At 38.3% G+C, this 18,431-nt stretch overlaps 1 protein-coding gene across 1 annotated transcript in view; it reads right to left on the bottom strand.

Annotated features, from left to right (window-relative positions):
- Positions 1–18,431, bottom strand: part of camta1a (calmodulin binding transcription activator 1a) — a gene marked incomplete at both ends in the record, with an annotated part of 292,449 nt that overhangs the window by 261,299 nt on the left and 12,719 nt on the right. The window contains 1 exon segment of the mRNA XM_080030625.1: positions 17,355–17,458. Within this exon segment, the coding sequence (XP_079886751.1) occupies positions 17,355–17,458 (104 nt within the window).

Here is an 18,431-nt window from a genome sequence, read left to right as displayed (position 1 = left end):
TTATTTTATCCAAAATGTGTATAACCCCAAAAACTATTAAAACCTTAATTATTTTCAAATCACAAAACAGATACACAACAGTGCAGTGGAATAGTTTTGAAAGGCAATGAAATAAAATGTGTTTTATCAATATGGCTTCTGTCCAGAAAACACTTCTATTTGTCATTCTAGACAGGCAGTATAGACAAAAGAAATTATTTTTTCATTTTATTTTGAGGACGTTTTAGATAGGAAGAATCAGGACTTAAAACTATCATTAAAGTGAAAGGCAAAATGAATCATGTTGTGAAGGTTCTAAATTCAACTCTAATTTGTGGATGGCTTGGATGTCAAATGGCAACGTGCTATTTATCTCCTCTCCAGGATAGGGGAACAGAACTGAGAGTGGGTTCAGTGACAGTGTTTTGAATGCAATATGCTAATAATGCTTGTTTGGTTAATGTCTAAATCAGTCATTCATCCAGCATCCACACCGCCATGTGGAGTAAGATAAATGTAACAGCGGTTCGATGCAGCAATTTTACAGCCTTATCCCATAACCCCCCTGGATAATTAATTCTAATGATACTTTTTATCTGCGACACCCATCACGATAAAACATCAATGTGCAAACCTACTCATACGAATGTGCTATTGAGCGGAACACTGACCTTTCCAGACCCCCTGGACCCCTGAAGACATGTGTGAAAAACACCCTGAACACTCACGCCAGCCTTTTATTGTGCAGGGCTGATTTGATATAAGCGTGACAGGGGTATTTATAGAGCAGCATATAAAGCCTCGCTCTCCCCTCCTTTCTACTCCGTGAGCCCATTCCAGCCCCGACACTATTGGCAGCGCTGCTCACTCACTGGAAAAGCCATCATGTCAGCACACTGGCAAGCAGATAGCATGTTGTGCTAACCGGTTTGGGAGTCCACTAGCAGGAGCTCGATGTAGTTCATTATGCAGTGATAATGTACATCCCTTATTTGACGCCTTATTGCACAGCACCAAGACAATATGTATTAAAATGTCAGCGGCTCCTCTTTTTTTCTCAATCTAATACAGATGTTAGCTTTTGTCACAGTCTGATATCTTTATTTACAATCAGCATACTCGTGATTATTTGCTTAAACATAGTGATGCAATCTTAAAAAACAATGAAGAAGTAGCGCAAAAAGTATTGCGTTCATGCCGATTTTGTAAGAGCCACCCTTCGATTTAAATCACATAAATTCAGGGTGACTGACATGGTGGTGACTGATCTACAGTTTGTGTCATTGATTACAGCATGCAAGGCATTATTCAAATGAATCACAGCATGTAGACGTTGAAATGGGTTGGACTTGGTTATTTGTGATCTGTCAATGTATAGGGCCAACATACGATACACATATAGCCTATATATTTTTTTAATCCACAAAATAAAGTGTAAATCTATAATGTTAAAATGTAAAAAAAAGTTTTGGAGGCAAAAAGGATTTCATGTGCTATAAAATGTGGCACCCTAGTAGGACTGGTTAAATGGTTAGTGCCTTAATATTATCTCACAGTGTAGACATTTGGGTATTTGACTTTGGCTCGCCAGAGAAAGGTGATGCTGGTAGGGTCATTTATTACATTACTTTTTAAAATACATATTTATCTAGCAAGCCTGAAGGAAAAAGAAAAAAGAGTAATCACTCAGGCCTAAAAAATGCAAATTATAACATTTTTCTTCAATAATCCAGTAACCAATTAATTTCAAAAGAGATTTTTTAGTCAGGAGTTAATTTAGGGCCATTTGACTGCAATTGACCATTAGTAATGCGGCTCATACTGCCACACCCGTCCAACTGCAGCATTATTGTAGGAAGCATTGGTTCAGAAAGCCAAGGACACCAGAAAAACAGTCTTTGCGTGCCTGGATTTGTCCATTAATATCAGCAAATCATCAGCCACACCAGCAGCGAGAGCGAAATAAATAAGTTAGAACCCCCCCCCCCCTCCCCGAGCAGATGTTTACATAAACATTATGTACAAATATATTATGTATTGCCCAGTGCCCTCGCTGCAACAACAGAATTCTCCATTAGCTTTGCAGGTGTTCCTTTATGGTACAGCGATATACTGCTTTGATCAGCCTATCAGAGCAATTCCCTCTTTCATCCTGAGGAATATCATTTGGTGAAAGGGAGATTTCGGTTCAAGGTTCAGCCGGAGCCCGAGCATGTCTTTTCCTCTTGCTTAGTATTCACGCTGAGTATGGTAATATTGTGTTGCTTTACTAAAAGTCACCAGCAACATCACTTTCTTATTAAAACAGAGTGCAAATATCCAAAAGGAGAGAGTTGAGCCTGAGCAAAACAAATGTGTGAAGAGTGAGGGAAGAGATAGAAAATATTAAATTAAACTTGCTGTTTCTTCTAATTTACAACTCGTTTTGAGTGAAAATCAAAGTTTTGACTCATTATTATTATAGACTTTGATGTTTTTTTTTTGTTTGTTAAAAGGAATGCCTAATGACATTTCAGACATTCATCCGAGAGATTCGAAAAATTAATCACATCAGGGTTAACTTAAAGTAGTATTCATACCATCAAAAGAAATTCTGTGTTTTTAAAAACTGTGTGACACTCAAATATAACAGTGTTTTTGTGTTATTCAATTACCCTGATTTGAGATCTAAAGCAAGCTTTCGGGTGTTATACCTGCCACTAACGGTCTTAGCAAAAATCTTTAGTTTGCTCTTGTAAATGAAGGCAATTTTCCTCTGCCGACAACAGCAGTTTAAGCTCTTGTGTTGATTCAAGAGGCTGTGAGTGGAAAAGAACTGAGAAGCACAAACATAAATGAAAATCAGTTAAATATAGGACAAACTGCTGTCACGGAGGGTTTCCTTATCTCCAAGCAGAGTGGGATATATTGTGTCTGTCTAAAGCGGAGGAGGTTTGCTTCTGAGATAAGAAAAGGCCAATCAGAGGCCAGAAGATGAAAGGTTTGATTTAGGGTACAAGCTGGTTCAAGTTTTCCAGACAGAAAGTGCACCGGTGTCTGTGTTGATCCACAAACACGTACAGTGACTAACCTTGCAGTTTGACCTATCCAATAAAATGGAGTGTGTGTGTGTGTGTGTGTGTGTGTGTGTGTGTGTGTGTGTGTGTGTGTGTGTGTGTGTGTGTGTGTGTGTGTGCACGCTGTTTTTCTGGTTTGTTAGGTGAATTTAATGTGTAGAAAGGTGTATGAAAAAGTTGAACTCCAGTTTCTCTGCTTGATAGGGTTAATTAGGTTCTATTCCCCTATATTTTTTATTTTCTGTAGACCACATCAATCTAACATGGCAGGACAAACTTGGTCTGGGCGCCACTGACTAAGTACGGTCCAAGCTCAAAACCTAAATTATTTAGCCAGCTAGTCCAGTTGATAAATGTCGGCATTGCAGGTCAATACATTACATGGATGTGTGGACCAACTCTTGGGTAGGATTTATTATGCATTGGGGGAGATAATGGCCATTGATTGTCTCCAACAAGGTCACAATAAGGTCTCTTTCTCCACTGAAAGAGGTCTATCTCTTGTGGAAACAACTTTAGGCCACCATTTGGCGATACCGAACGATAATGTTAATCAAATCTGATGGAAGAAACTATGAACTGTCTTACATCTACCAAGGATACAGAGCGATAATGGGCTGTTTTTATATGAAGGGATATCTAACTCTTACATTATTCATGGGGCTTTGGAAAATGCAATGGCAGTGCTAATATAATATTGACCTAACCTCAACACTACACAAATGGCAATAGAGGCTTAACACAAGCAGACGCACACACACGCACACACACACACACACACACACACACACATTGTGGAAAGTATTACTGGAACATATCTCTTCCCTCTCATGATCAATTCACATACCATACAGGATACTTGGAAACCCAATACAGTAGATGGTCTTCTTAAAGGTTAGAGGATTGACTGGTCACAGAGAGAAACAGAGTCGTGTCCACAAAACAAACACCCTTTATCATCAGACATCAGGACCGTACCAAGAGATTGTTTTTTCGGTCAAGGAGTTTTCTCTCTTTATATGCTGTACAGTGTGGGCGGACAAGAATAAATACAAATGAAACATTGCTTGAAAGGATTAACGGTTTATCAACCTGTGTTTAATTGAGATGTGTTTAGCTGATTTTATTTAAAAGCACACACATCTATCAAAGATGGAAGCCAAACAGCAAAGTGTGGGCTTGAAACAAGATCAGATTTAAATTTAAAGATAGTGTGGATGTATGTTTAATGCATAACTGTCAAAAGACAACACAAACATGAACTTAAATCACTCCTCAGTCAACCCGCAGCTGTCTTCCGATTTAAATCAGACCAATTTATGGTAATGGAAAATGTGTTTGGAAACAAGTTTTTATCTAAAGAAAATGTATGCATTCGGTATAATACAACCAGGCAAATTAAATATTCAGTCAATGAACACAAGCTGTGTGCGCATCCATCCACCACAACCCCCCTTTACCTTTATGGTTTGTTTCTGCTGGAGCTAGCCAACTTAAATCATAGGCTACTGCAAAATAGTTAATGACAAAGATTCTGCGTACGAGACAGGATTGCTCAAATATATCTTAGCCTAGTTTAACATTCTAAATTTGTAATTAGTCTGTTTTGTTTCAGTTTGCCACGCATCACTGGTTACATATAATATAACCCAGGACTCAGGAGTCACCATGTGAACAGTTGCCAGCATCATGTCCTATTGAAAAAGGGTCCTAGGAGGAACACGGCCCAGCTAAAGCATTCATGCCTCCAGTTCAGGGGAGATTTCTAAGCATTTTCATTGTTAGATACCATCAAAGCACTTTCCCTTCTTTCTACTTATGGTGTATAAACATGACTTTGAAAAATACCCTGCAGTGGGAGAACAGCAGAGCCACTGTGGGTCCGTGTTGCCTCATCAACAGAGATTTCAAAAGGCAGTGTAGAATGTAAATGGTGCTTCAAGGTTCTGCTAAAGGACAGGCTAGAGGAGTGAAAGAAGAGGGGAGGGGAGGAGGACAGGTATTTATGGACGCACGAAAGACACTGTGTTGACACCTCAACCTTTTAGGCTCAAGATGGAGCGCAAATGATGCTGTCTTTTACCAAAAATTCACACCAACCAGTATGAAGGGGTCAAACAACAACCTCCCATACATCACTGTATAACGTTACAGCTAGTCTGACACAAAATGGAGACATAAAATTGAATTACTGTATGCCAATGGATATCCTACACTACAGTATCAAGAATAAAAATAAAAGGGGAAAAAAATGCTAAAACTAATGTCACTGGTTAGAGGAGGTACTAAAACTACAGCTAAGCACATCAGAGTGCTGTGTCAGACACATTGGTTATCTGTAATGTACATTCATTCAAATAAGTTTCAGGTTCAGTGCTTTACAAGCTATGAAATATAGGGGATTAAACAAGCTGCATATCTTAAGGACTGCACTGAAAATATTTAATGTAAAAATCAAAATGTCAATGAATTTTTTATTTTATTAAACACTCATTCAAATTAATTGGATAGGCCATGTCATATTTTTAATGCTTGTTCCAAATCTCTCCCATTTTGCTCTCAACATAGAACAAGTTTCAGCAGAAGCCATATAACAAGTTGTACTGTTCCCCCACATTGTAGTACCTGCTACTGAGTAGCTCACAATCAACTCCCCTGCAGCAGCTCCATAAACTTGGCCTGCCAGGGGTATTTTTCAAATAAGCAGCACAGATCACTCACAGAAGATAGAGAAATGCACTAGTGAAGAATCTAATCAAAGGAAAGAGCTGAGCAATAAACAAACACCTCAATCTACTGTCACTCATCTGTTCACTGTCCACTTTCCTCAAAGTTAAGTGGAATTCCGTCTGCAAAACTATTCTGTCCTCAACTTTCATTTGATAAACTCTTATTCAGGATGTAATTTATTTGCAGGATTTTAGAGATTGCTGCACATAGGCTATGTGATAGACATTTTTGTGACTACAGCAAAACAGAAGAAATGCCCAATGTGGATTCTGTCATTGCGTTTGTATGTATGACTTCAAAGACGAAACGATCATTGAAAAATAAGAGTATAAATGGTCTGTCACTCTAAAAAGCCATTCAAAGCCAAACCTACTGGGATATTCCTTATTCTGCAATTTGATCAGTAGTAAAACGTTTTTTTAAAGAACTTGCTCATTCCTGTATCTGGGACCTGTGGGATGGATCATTATGTCCTTGGCTGTATTTTTTTTTTACTTGTATTGATGTGTAAACATCTAAAAGAGAGTAGGGACTTCTTATACTGCCCAGATGAACAAAGGGCTCAAGGACATCCAACCAACAGGACGTCTAAATCCTACTGGACCAAGATCCTACAAGCTGCCCGAATGGGCAACTTAGATAAGAAAAAAAACAATGCACTTAGGGGGGGAATAACCTTTGATACTGTGATTCACTGAAATATAAATACAAAAGTTCAGAGCGACCTACACTAGAGTAATGTCTCAAATACAATAAAAAATGCATTTGATGCTCTGCAGGTGCAGCCAAAAAATGCACTTTTAGTATTTCAAGGTTATTGATTTTTACACACTGTATTTTTAAAAACCGTGCTTTTAAATAATTATAATTATCCTTCCTGCAGTTGATCAATAACACAATAGGATATACTGTATTTTAAATTTCTAGAAATAAGGCTTATAAAAACTTGTTTGCACTCGGTACTCTTAACTGATAAGAATATCTGATTTTATGCAAACACCTTGTTAGTACGTCACCTTTGCTTTAAGATGGAACGTCAACTTTTATGCAAAAGAAAATTAAAGGCCAGTCAGCTGTGCATCCACAGCTGTGCTTGTCGTGTCAACTTGCCAAATGCTCAGTTTGCAAATTGTATAAATGTAAACACATGCGGTAGGAGAGATTCAAAATAAAAACATGTATAAAAGATAGGCAGAGTTTGGCTCCATTACCACAGCTTTTACGAAAATGGCTTAACAATCTCTTATTTACGACATTTAAAGGACTAAAGGCAAATAAAACTAAACTGATTTGAAGAAAATGCATGCCTTTTAAGGCTGTCTCTGTTGCTTACAAACAAGGTCAATGATAGCCCTAGTTCTAGTTCCCCGCATTTGACAATGAGAGAGGGTTTAATCAGATGAAGGCCTAATGCAGCAGGGATATAGAGGCTGTTGCCATGCCTGGAGCTGTCCATCAGATAGAAAAGGGCATGATGGGCTGGGATCCAAACAGGCCCACAGAGAATCCCAGCCTGCTGTTGTTGCTGGCTCCTCATTCTCAAGGACCTTTAGAGATCAAAGACCAACACACAACAAGAGAGTCAGCGAGAGAGAGAGACAGAGATAGAGAGAGATGGACAAAAGAAAGAGCTTTGGGTATGCAGGAAGGATGCCATGAATCAGGGGAACCCATGTGGCCTTCCAGTGATTACCCAAACGCCAGGCCTCCTACCGAGTCCAAAGAACAGTCAAAAGGATTTCCTGGAGAACATCTGTGAAACATCAGGCCAACCCTCTCTATCCGGTGCCCAGATGAAGTATCTTCCGACCTCAACTCCATCTTAACATCTTATTTTTTGCTGTGCTCCTTTGATACTCTAAAAAAAGGTATTTTGTTTCCTCTAAGGAATAGTTGAAGTAGCCTCTCTCCCTGCTCTCACTCTCTTAACAAAATATAAAAGAAAAGATACATGCTGTTCTTCTGCCGGCCAGCGTTGTTGTTTAACCTTGGCAAAATACAAAATGGGACAAGCAGTAGAGCCGAACAAATACTGAGCCACATGAAGCGTTACCAAACTTAGAACATCTAAAATGGACAACAAGAATATAACGGAAAGGGTAAGGCATCCCACATATGAACTAAGCCCAAGCTCTAGCTAGCAAAGGCACAACTTTATCAGGGATTTCCAGAAGGAGTTCAACAGAGATAGCATTTGTTGAGATAGATGTACGCCATTGGAACTATCTAGAGGGGATGTGGGGTACTTAAAATGTAAATACAATCTGGTCAGTAACCAGGGACATCCTATGGTACAATATAATGCAATCAGAAACATTTGCCTAAATTAAATATACACAACTCATTATAACCTCATAATGAAATGCAGCTGTTGAGTTGAATCTTACATTTGGGCTACATTCAGGCAAGTATTTATGGAATTTGGAGTTTGAAATATCAATCAATGATTAAAGCATTTATATATTATTCAAACCATTTATTTTCTTAGCATCTATGTAAATAAGCTACTTTTGCCTATAATATAAGCTTAGAGAAAGATTTTCTATATAGATTTGTTTCACTCTCCCCCAAAAACATAGCAATTACTTCTAAAAATGGACAGGTTTGGACACGCGTATGTGAAGCGATAAATCATTGAAGCGATGAACTGAACGTACAGCCACTCAGTTGTACAGTAACACACAACCATTCCCACTACACTGTGCTATCTATTGTGTCTATGTCACTTAAAATCATTTATATTGTTGCCTATTGGTGTAAGGGTACGCAACATTATTCCCTGCAAAGACTATTTTACCTGCGATACACTGCAGAACATCAAACTGCGTCTTGTTCTTCCAACATCGTTTTTTTACTTGAAACTTGATTGTACAGGCGGAAGTCCCAAAGCATAATGCACACTCGCTGAACAATGTAGTACTGGTCATGAACAATATGTTATCTGAAGTAATATGCATAATTTGGAATAGAGTTATTTTATAGCTTACCAGTTGCAGCAGTGGCCTTCTTGTAAACTGCAATCTCTTGAAACCTTTCTGACAGAATGTTAAACCACTTTTGTTTTGTATTCCACAGGGTACAAGAGTGAAGCAGGCATTCATTTTGTTTGCAATCTCTTTCCATGCATGGTTTTTGTCTACTCTTGTCATTGTGGTACTAAATTTCCCTTGTATTATGTTTTTTTTCTAATGTACCTCCTCTGTGAGCAGCAGATTTTTCTCCGAGCACCAATTGGGTTTTCTTTTTGTTTCCTTTCTGGCCAAATTCCCATAATTTCTTCTCTATTTTATTTGGGTAGAAGCAGCTTGTTGCATATTTCATATGTTAATTGCAGCTGGAGATTAAAAAATATATAATTTCCAATTATTTTTCAACAATATATTTTTTTTCAGAGAATCATCTTATCAAAGAAATTGAATAAACTTATTTTAATATTGATCAAAGTAAACGGTGAAGCAGACATAGGCTTAACTGCTCTCCTAATTCCTAAAGTAAGATAGTCTCCGTGATTAAGAAAGTTTTATATATATATGTATGTATATATATATATATATATATATATATATATATACATATATACATACATATTTTTTTATATATATACAAATAATGTCTATGAATCACAATCTCAAATTAGTGGAAGTCAAAGAACAGTGTGTTCCCCCTTAAAGTTGTGGCCAAGCTCCCCATCAGACGCTATAGTAGCTCCAGTGCTAAAACATACTATACTCGATACAAATATTCAGATAAAAAAAAAAAATCATTTTGCAAATATGCACTTCAAAGTTCCAGGAGTCTACTTTGATCACTGAATGGATCTAGAAATGAATATGATAATGTGGACTCATGCCATTCAATCGCACTCATTGCTAGCAGAACAGAGGTATTCAATCATATAATCATCTACTGTACATGGACAATGTAACAGTCTATTGAAGCATAGACGCACACATCAAATGCAGAACTCATTTTCCGTTATCTAGTAAATAAAGTTAAACTCTATTACAAAATGGTTCCGCACAGAAAAATCCTGACCCAGCAATTCAGAGAAAAAGGTAGCAATCTCTCCGTCTGTACCTGAATAGCTTTGCAGCTCAGTGAACACATGAGGGAAAAGGGAAAGAGACAGAAGATAAAAGTAAAGAGGGGGAACCAGAGGAAGAGAGAGTTGGAGAGAAATCGAAGACACAAGCTGGGTTCAATTTAGAGGCTTCCCACAGGAGGTGGAGTGACCTGTATCTGCTAGAATAGAGGTCATGCAATTTTTAGTGGATACCCCCGTCTTCAGAGGATACTGAGGACCCCTGCCTTGATGTGCACATCCAGAGGGAAAAGCAAAGGGTCCCTGTAGCACGCGGGACCCCCTGAATGACCCGACTGGCGGGTTCCTATTACAACTGCCTCACTACACCGTTGCCTCACAATTGACACTTCACAGTAAGCTACAACACTAGCAATCAGCAGAGCTATCAAGCTCACGGGAAGTTACTATGAAGTCAGCCATCCAAAGAACCTCTGCCAATTCCTTATCTTCCTGTCCTTACACTTTCCCCAGCCAAATGATGAAAAAGCACCATGAAATATATTTTGTAAACTGTAATTGAGTGGAAACTACAGTACGATGGAAGTATGTGATCACTCCATACAGACTCAACACCCCTGTCATAAATTAGCCGGGGGTGTTCCTTTTAAAAACACTTTGCAAAAGAAATAGTGAAAAGTTGTCACTTCAACGCTGAATAACTGTGCCTTCTCAGCAGCCGGAAAATAAATTGTGCAGGCATTTTGCCATCTAAACCTCAACTGAGTAGTTCAATGAAGAGGTGATATAAATAAAATCTGAACCTTGTTTAATAAAGATCCGCGCCTACTCTACTCACTGACATCTTCTTGATACCTGTTACTAAATAAACATTGTGTGCATCTAACCCAGAATGTGATCAAAAAAAATCAACAATAACAAACAGATAAACAAACAAATCACTAGCTGGACAAACATGACCTTTCATTTCCACTGATTGCCCCACAGAAACTAATGAACATTTCTGTAAACATTGGAAATTGATGGAAGTGGTTTTAATTACTCTCTACAAAGAAAGCCCCGCATTGCAAGGAGCTCAAATGAAGTCAAACATTTAATCAAGCATGACCTTGTGTTGGGTTAGGTGAAATCTCAGAGAAATTATGCCCATAAAAACAAACACCGACAGTTCAGGAATGGCAGCATAACGCCAGAAATATATCATAACTGGCAAATACATGGAAAGTTGACCAGGGTATGTACAATAACAGTCATGCTAATCCACAGGACAAAGCTTTTATCCAGCCAGGTTTTTAATGAGGTCATGGTTTTCAAAAAGGCATGCACCAGCTTTGCACCAGGAGTTTCAAACCAAAGTCCTCTGCCTGTGGTACACTCCATTTTAAAAATCTAATTTATTTTGTTTGTAAAGGCAGAGCTGGTGGTGAATGCAGTGCTGTGAATAAATGCATGCACACTCACTACAACTTGAGTTCTGTCTATTTAATAACATTCATTCCAAATGCATGAAGCTGCTCAGGGTTTCCAGCAGTGTTCTGTCAAGGCCTGAAGTAAAGAGCACCTCAGCTAATGCCAGAGGAAATTATTATATTTTTATGAAATATATTATTAGGTTTACTGAGCTTCAGGGAAACCAAGCAGCAAAAACCGTGCAATCAATGTAACTGTCATCTAGCAACTACATTAATAAAAGGATTAGTTGCATCACAATTTGTCTGATTCAGCTTAGCATTGAACATTGCATTTGCGCTCATCACCTCCACTAACCAATTTCCTTGATTAACTGGAAACACGTGGGCCATAAGACTTGCAGAAAATGCACGTCACATGCCAGTTGTGTTGGCCTCAGAGCCCTGCTGCCTTGATCCAGTGTTAGGCCCTCAGCATCAGTCCCAGAATCATATGCAAACATGGACTTAGCGGACAAGCTTGTTATTGCAAGATATTTCCTTTCTATTGTGGTCCCTGAGCCCTGACGTTTATCCCATCATTCACTCGAATGTAAACAGGGAAGAGGATTCTGTCCTTGAATTTCTTTCTGGATATCAATCAAAGGCTCATAATCAAATTAAAAATTGTGACAGTTTTTTGCTAAATGTTACTAAAATCGTTTCATTTGCACGAGAAGGATGGTCTGCAGCTAAAATAAATTATATAATGCGCCACTGAGCAACTTTCCATTGAAATAAATAGGATGCCATATTCAATTCAGCGTCCTTCTTATAATAAGTCCATGTCCTCTTTGCTGTGTGCTTCTGGGTGTTGTGTACCTTCAAGCCTAGGACCCCCCTCTGAAAGTGTTAGAAATGTGGTAGGGGTTAGCAGAAAGACAAATTTCAATAACCTTGTGTGACTTACCATGTGTGAATCTGCATGTGTTATTTGACAATAAAGACTTAACTTAATTTAACTTAACTTAAGTCCTTGGCTGGGTGGAGCTGAGCTGCCATTCACTAACTGGGAACACCTGGCCAGTGTTCCTGAGTTATTGAATCCCGCCTGGCCAGACGCCAGTGTGTCCCTCCCTTCACTACTCATCAAGCTCTGCTGGCTTCTTTTTGGATATGCCTTTTTTCTTCTTAGACTTTAGCAATTGTATTACTAGTCAATAAATTACTCTTTCATTGGGAAAGATCTCCAATCGCATGTGAGATGCATAGCCATAGTTTTTTTTACGCTTCCATATTTTAAAATACGACATAGAACAGATGAAAGAATGAGACAAACGCTCGTCTTCCTTCATAATTGTATTCAAGAGAGTGCATTGTTGTGAAAATCATAACAGGAGGATCCAAGATAACACGGTGGCATGGAGCAAGTTAACACAAATTACATTCCAGTCAGAGATAAAGAGTGAATGATTACACCACACTGCATCCAATTGTGCTTGTCATTATAGCACCTATCTCACAGTGTTACTGACAGTCTCTCAGGTTTATCCGATCTCGCCTTTAATTTCATTTGTTGTGGTTTTTTGATTTGTGGCTTCCCCTGCCTATTACTGCCCGGTGAGTCCACTAATGTGTTTCCACTGGTGCTCCTGCTCTGTCCTGAGCGGTGGCATATTGCATGTAGGCCCCGTGCTGTGGTGCTGCTGCTGGCTGTGGCGTGAGGCAGAGAGGATTATTCCTGACGACAGGGGCATTAAATGTGTAGCAGGCCGGTGGAGGCCGGAGCTGATGCTCTCTTGTCTGTTTTTTTGTTCAGCACCAGTTCAGAAGCGGTCCCCTTCTTGCAGTACTCAGAGCGTTGTGCCGTTCATTAAAGGCAGAGGGTGTCACACCAGCTTAGGCCCAGTGTCCTCCCTCAACCAGGGCTTCATGGTGTACTCCTCTGCCTCTGCTTTTTAAATCTGAATGGCTAGGACAGTAGTCACTTCTGCAAAAAATTGGCAGGTTTTCTCTGTTTTTTCAATGCTTTGTAATGTCACAGATTGAAGCCAATTGTTAAAAGTCAGCAAGGTTTATGTCTACAAGGAGGCTAACACTGAAGCGTCTAATCCAGCAGTGTGTTGCGTCAGAGAAAAATATTGCTCGCTCTTGTCCTTGGGACTCTGGTTGCAAGTTATATTTGCTGACATTCATACTCCGCTGCTACAGAAGTACATAGTTAGGGGCAAACGAATAACAGAAAGGTCTAGCCCGAATAAAATCAGCTATATTCTATGACAGGTAGTTTCCCAACGAATGATACACTTGCTTTTGTATCTTTTAATAAAACACTGCGGGAATCAGAGCTCTAAAAGTGAACTAAAGTGTAAAGAAGTCCATCTTTAAAATTGCAACGCTCCAGCACATTTAAAGTTCTGCAACCTTCATGCCAGTGCAACCAAACATAAGGCGGACTCTGTTTGATCTTGAAAGGGATATAAGCCTTAAGCCATTCCTGCGTGAGATGTCCTTCTTTAAAAAGATTCTAATCTCAACAGAAATGTCTAGCAGAATAGAGGTCACAGACAATACTACTTGGCTCCAGACCTGAGAAGAATTCTGTGAGGATTTGTTCCTGAGCGACATGGGGACATCAATGGCTGAAAGAGCGGTTACACAAACCAGGTAAATGTAGACTTTATATTTGTCAGTGTAATATATGGTGCAACCCACAATGAACTGGGCTATCATTTTGTATATTAACAGATGAGGAATCCCAGAAATGTCCCTGATTAGCCACAAAAAAAGAAAGAAAAAAAAATATTATCTACTTTTGTGTTTCTTTCTATAATAGATTGTTTTGTCTTTTTTTCGCCGTACATTGTCAAGCACCGACAGGTACTTCTCTCTCCCGTTGACAATTTGAATGCTGATAGCATTTCCGCCGCACCTTGCACACTGCTCAGGATTCAATGACGAGAGAGTACCATTGAACATACTAAACTCCCATCCCCTCCCTTGAATTTTGATTTGATTGGTTTATCTAATTTTCCAGTAAATGCTTGAAATGTATTCCTGCTCACCTCTTTCTCGCGAAACTACACAGGAGAGTCATAAGAACGAGATAGAAATGAATAGTTCTGCATTAGCTTCACTTCACCTCACCAGCAACACCACAGCCCCCATTCATTCTCCCTCTAGATTAAAGTTTCCAAGCAGCGAGTTGTATCAACAATCGTGTAAAATGAAGTGTGTACCTCTTTATGAATGAAACTACTGATACTACTGATACTGTATTATTGGTAAATTTGAATAGCGTGAAAATCATGGAGAAATGCAAAAAGTAGGAGAAAGGGAAAGGAACGATAGACACTCCATTCCTTCAAATTATTTGTGCAGCTTTCCGGTAGTTTTGCAGTCAAGTCAGCAAAGCAAAGAATGCATTATTGGAGGTCCACTAGATATGTGAATGTACACAAAATAAAGGATGCATACATAGAGAATATTTCTCTGGCCTTTTTTTATAATGGTTTAATCTGAAGATTATTTTCATGAGTAATTGTTTGCTCATTAGAATATATTGTTTTATCCGTGAAAAAATGGCCAAAACTATTTTGAACAGCTCAAAGTGACGTCAATAAATGTTTTGTTTCGTCAGAACGGTCAAAATACAGTTTAAATAATGTAAAACGGTGAATTCACACATGTTAGCAGCTACAACTTGCTTGAGAATAACTTTAATCAATAATCTATTTATCTATTATCGAAATAGAAGCAGAAATATGTTCTGTCAGTCAACTAGCCGAGAGTCCATGTACCTGAAACATACCAACAAAACATACGCAGACCTGCTGTATGTAACTCATATAATATCCAAATGAACATCAGCAGCTCTAGCCTATGCCAGACCACTGAGAGTCCTTACGTAGAAAGTGGTAAATTACTGCATTACTCATGCTGAGCTAGTGCCAGAAATATGCACAGAATTGATGAGGTGTCACTTTCACTAAGAGTCACACAATTGCACCGACAAGGGCCTCTCTGATCCCTCCCTCCCTCCCTGCCTCCCTGCCTGTCTGCCACCAATGAGGCACAAACACTCTGATTTGCATGGTCTGCACAAAAAAGAAAACGTCCTTGATTTTAGGAAAGGTTGCCCTGCTCTCTTCAACCCTGGGAAATACAATTGGCATGCAAACAACAACAACAACACTGGAATGATACGTTGTGCTTGTTTTCCAGTGTCCTATCAGCCCGACTAAACATCCAGACAATCTGCAGCCCAGTAACACAACATAGTGCTTTTCCCTCGAAATATGCCTCTTATGATTACAAGGGGTAATAAATGACAAACATGCTAACAACTGTAGCCGACAGCATTTATCCCCAACAAATGCTTAGACTTACATTTTGAGATCAATTTCAAAGCTGTGTTAATTAATTAAGACTGCTAGCAGCACAATGCAGGTCAGACAGGGCAAACAAGTTACAACATCAGCCAATTAGAAACACATACGCGTTACACTTCTTTTTTTTTTCATAACTAGGGCAATGCTAGTAAGCAAATATGACAGATGGGAGACTTGGAAAGAGACCTCAATTGATGTACAGTATAAGAAACGATGTGTTTCAAACCTGCTGTTTTAAACATCACTATGATGTTGTCTACTTCCACAGATCCACGTATTTACCACAGAAGAATAGAATTCCTTTATCCTTTTTCCTAAGACACAATGTCGGCACAACGCTGTGTGAAAAAAAAAATCTAATGACAGATTGTCATTTTGCATATCCTGTTCCTTAGAAACGAGCCTGTCTGGTGCCTTATCATCTGGTTGTTTTTCAGTCAATTAACTTTCCTCACTGCAAGATGACTATATTTATATGGTCACAATGTGTTAATCAAAAGCATGGATGGTTGATTTCTGCATATTGGTTTAAAGATTTGTCATGGTGTGTATTTAGGTCTAATTACTACAAGTTATTCCCTGAGAAGAATACAAATATTCTTCATCTATCAATATAGGAAAGTAAAGTGATAAATTCATCAACCTGTCCCATGAGGGGAAAAAACAGCTTAGCAAATGAGTTCTGAAGCAAACGAAGCAACATACAGTCAGTCCAATGTTTTCTCCATATAGTATAGCATGTTTAAGACTTGAGTATATGTTGGTCTATGCAGTAAAATAATAAGAGAAAACCAAATCACTATGTGAAAAAAAAAGTGTTGGCTTTTAGATGTACTCTGCAGTTCAAGAGACTCCATATTGCTTTATAAAACATCATGTTTCCAAGTATTGATGTTTGTAACTCCATAGACATCTTAAAAAAGAAAACACATTTTAAAAGTCTGGCCTTTTTAGGAGAAGAAAAAGGGAAACCGTAGCAAAGGGCATCTGTGACATCCTCTTACAAAGTGCTTTTGGATTTGATTTTCAAAAGAGAATATGTAAAGTGGTGCGTTATCTCTCCTGATGTGATGCAAATATAAAATGTGAGACACCTTGAGCTTTCACAGCACCAATGTTAAACACTGTTTATGCTTGAATTGAGAGCCCATTCATAATGCCTGCAAAATACAGCAGCAGTGACGCTGCTTTTAAATAAGAGTCAATATGCATTTGTCATCAACTTTTGAATAATGCCTAATCAGGTTTTCCTTGCATATTGAACCTATGGCATATCATAACAGCGTCCATTACGGTGTGAAGATAGACGGAGAAAGGGTATTGTTCATTTCTGTGTCCCTTTTTAAATTAGACTTTAGAACAAACAGTGATGTCCTCATAAATGTTTCTGAAGTTGCCCCTTCAAATGTTAAAAAAATATATAATACATCTTAAATATAATGAGGAATATAAATATATATAAAATAATAAATCTTGTTAAACATTTTCAAAACCATTAAAACGGACATGATACATTAAATATTTCACACAGTAACAAGTTCATATGACATATTTAACCTCTGCGAGCGGTTAATAGAAGGCTTTTTTGGATATTTTTGGAATATCAGCTAACATTATGGGAAGGTTTTATGTAGCGTTAAAGAGAGTTCACATGGCTTAGTAACTTGTCTGAAAAAGGCCTGAAAGAAAAACGTGTCCTAAGTTGGGCTGCCTTTGTGAAGACATGAATTGAGTAAAAGAGTGGTATGATAAGGAGCGGTGGCCTTACCTCATTAGTGTTCCACCGGTGTCTCTCCTTTGGCAGCGAGGTGCATTTTGGTAGACATTCAAGCAGCTTCTTGGGCAGGTATATTTTCAAATGTCCATGTTCATCTACAACAAGAGTGAGACAAAGGAGAATATTTAGAACAGGCTTCATAACTTATTCACCTGCTCGTCTCCCTCTTTATCAGGCTAACAGTCTTCTCTGCAGCAAAACGCTTACTGTAAAATTACTATCCCCTACTGAGTTAGGAAATTAATTAAAGAATAGAATATTGCATACATTTTATTTTGTGCTCGGCAAAAATTATTTTACTGTGAAAATGCATTCTATCAAGGGAGTTCACAGGACATTTTTCACTGTCAACTTGTAAAGGCTGTGTCTATTCATTATTTAGACACAATAAACACCCTTGAGTGATTTTATAGTGTATTGGGATTTAGTATGGGAAAATGCGTGTGCTGCACGCCACAATGCGGTATATTATTCAGAGAAATAATTACAATTACCAGCCCCAATGCTTACATCATAGTGTATGTCGTTCAATTTAGAATTCAAATTTCACAACCAGTTCAGGAGCATTATAAAGTAAAGATGCCCTTGTGCACGTATGCATACAAATGTTCATCTCCTTCTTTGGGCTTGAATATGCAGATGGCTTAAGTCTGAATAAATTGTATTGTTCAGGGAGACAAAACATTTTTGTTTGCATTTATAATATCATTTATAATATAAAAATCCCATTATAGTCTTGGGATGTTTTTATCAGAACATGAGATGCAGGCTTATGTGAAAATAGTTTCAGTCATTTACATACAAAATTAGGGTATTCTAAGCATGTATCGTATCATTCGCAATGAGTTCAAATGCTAAAAAAAAGAAAACAGTGATTGTCAATCATAGTGAAATGGCATAGGAACCTTCTTTAAGTTGGAGACAATGATTTGTTTCTAGTCAAAAATGAGGTGGATGGTTCTTTACAAAAGCAAGAAAAAGTGTCAGAAATAAATATTGAAGAAATATTTCACCAGCAAGCGAACGATATGAGCGTTGCTTGTCTCTGTTGTTGCCACTGATGTTTAA

This window comes from Ammodytes marinus (assembly GCF_949987685.1).
Source record: "Ammodytes marinus genome assembly, chromosome: 7".
NCBI lineage: Eukaryota > Metazoa > Chordata > Actinopteri > Uranoscopiformes > Ammodytidae > Ammodytes > Ammodytes marinus.
Note: the sequence above shows the minus strand (reverse complement) of the source record. Positions and strands in the feature narration are given on the sequence as shown.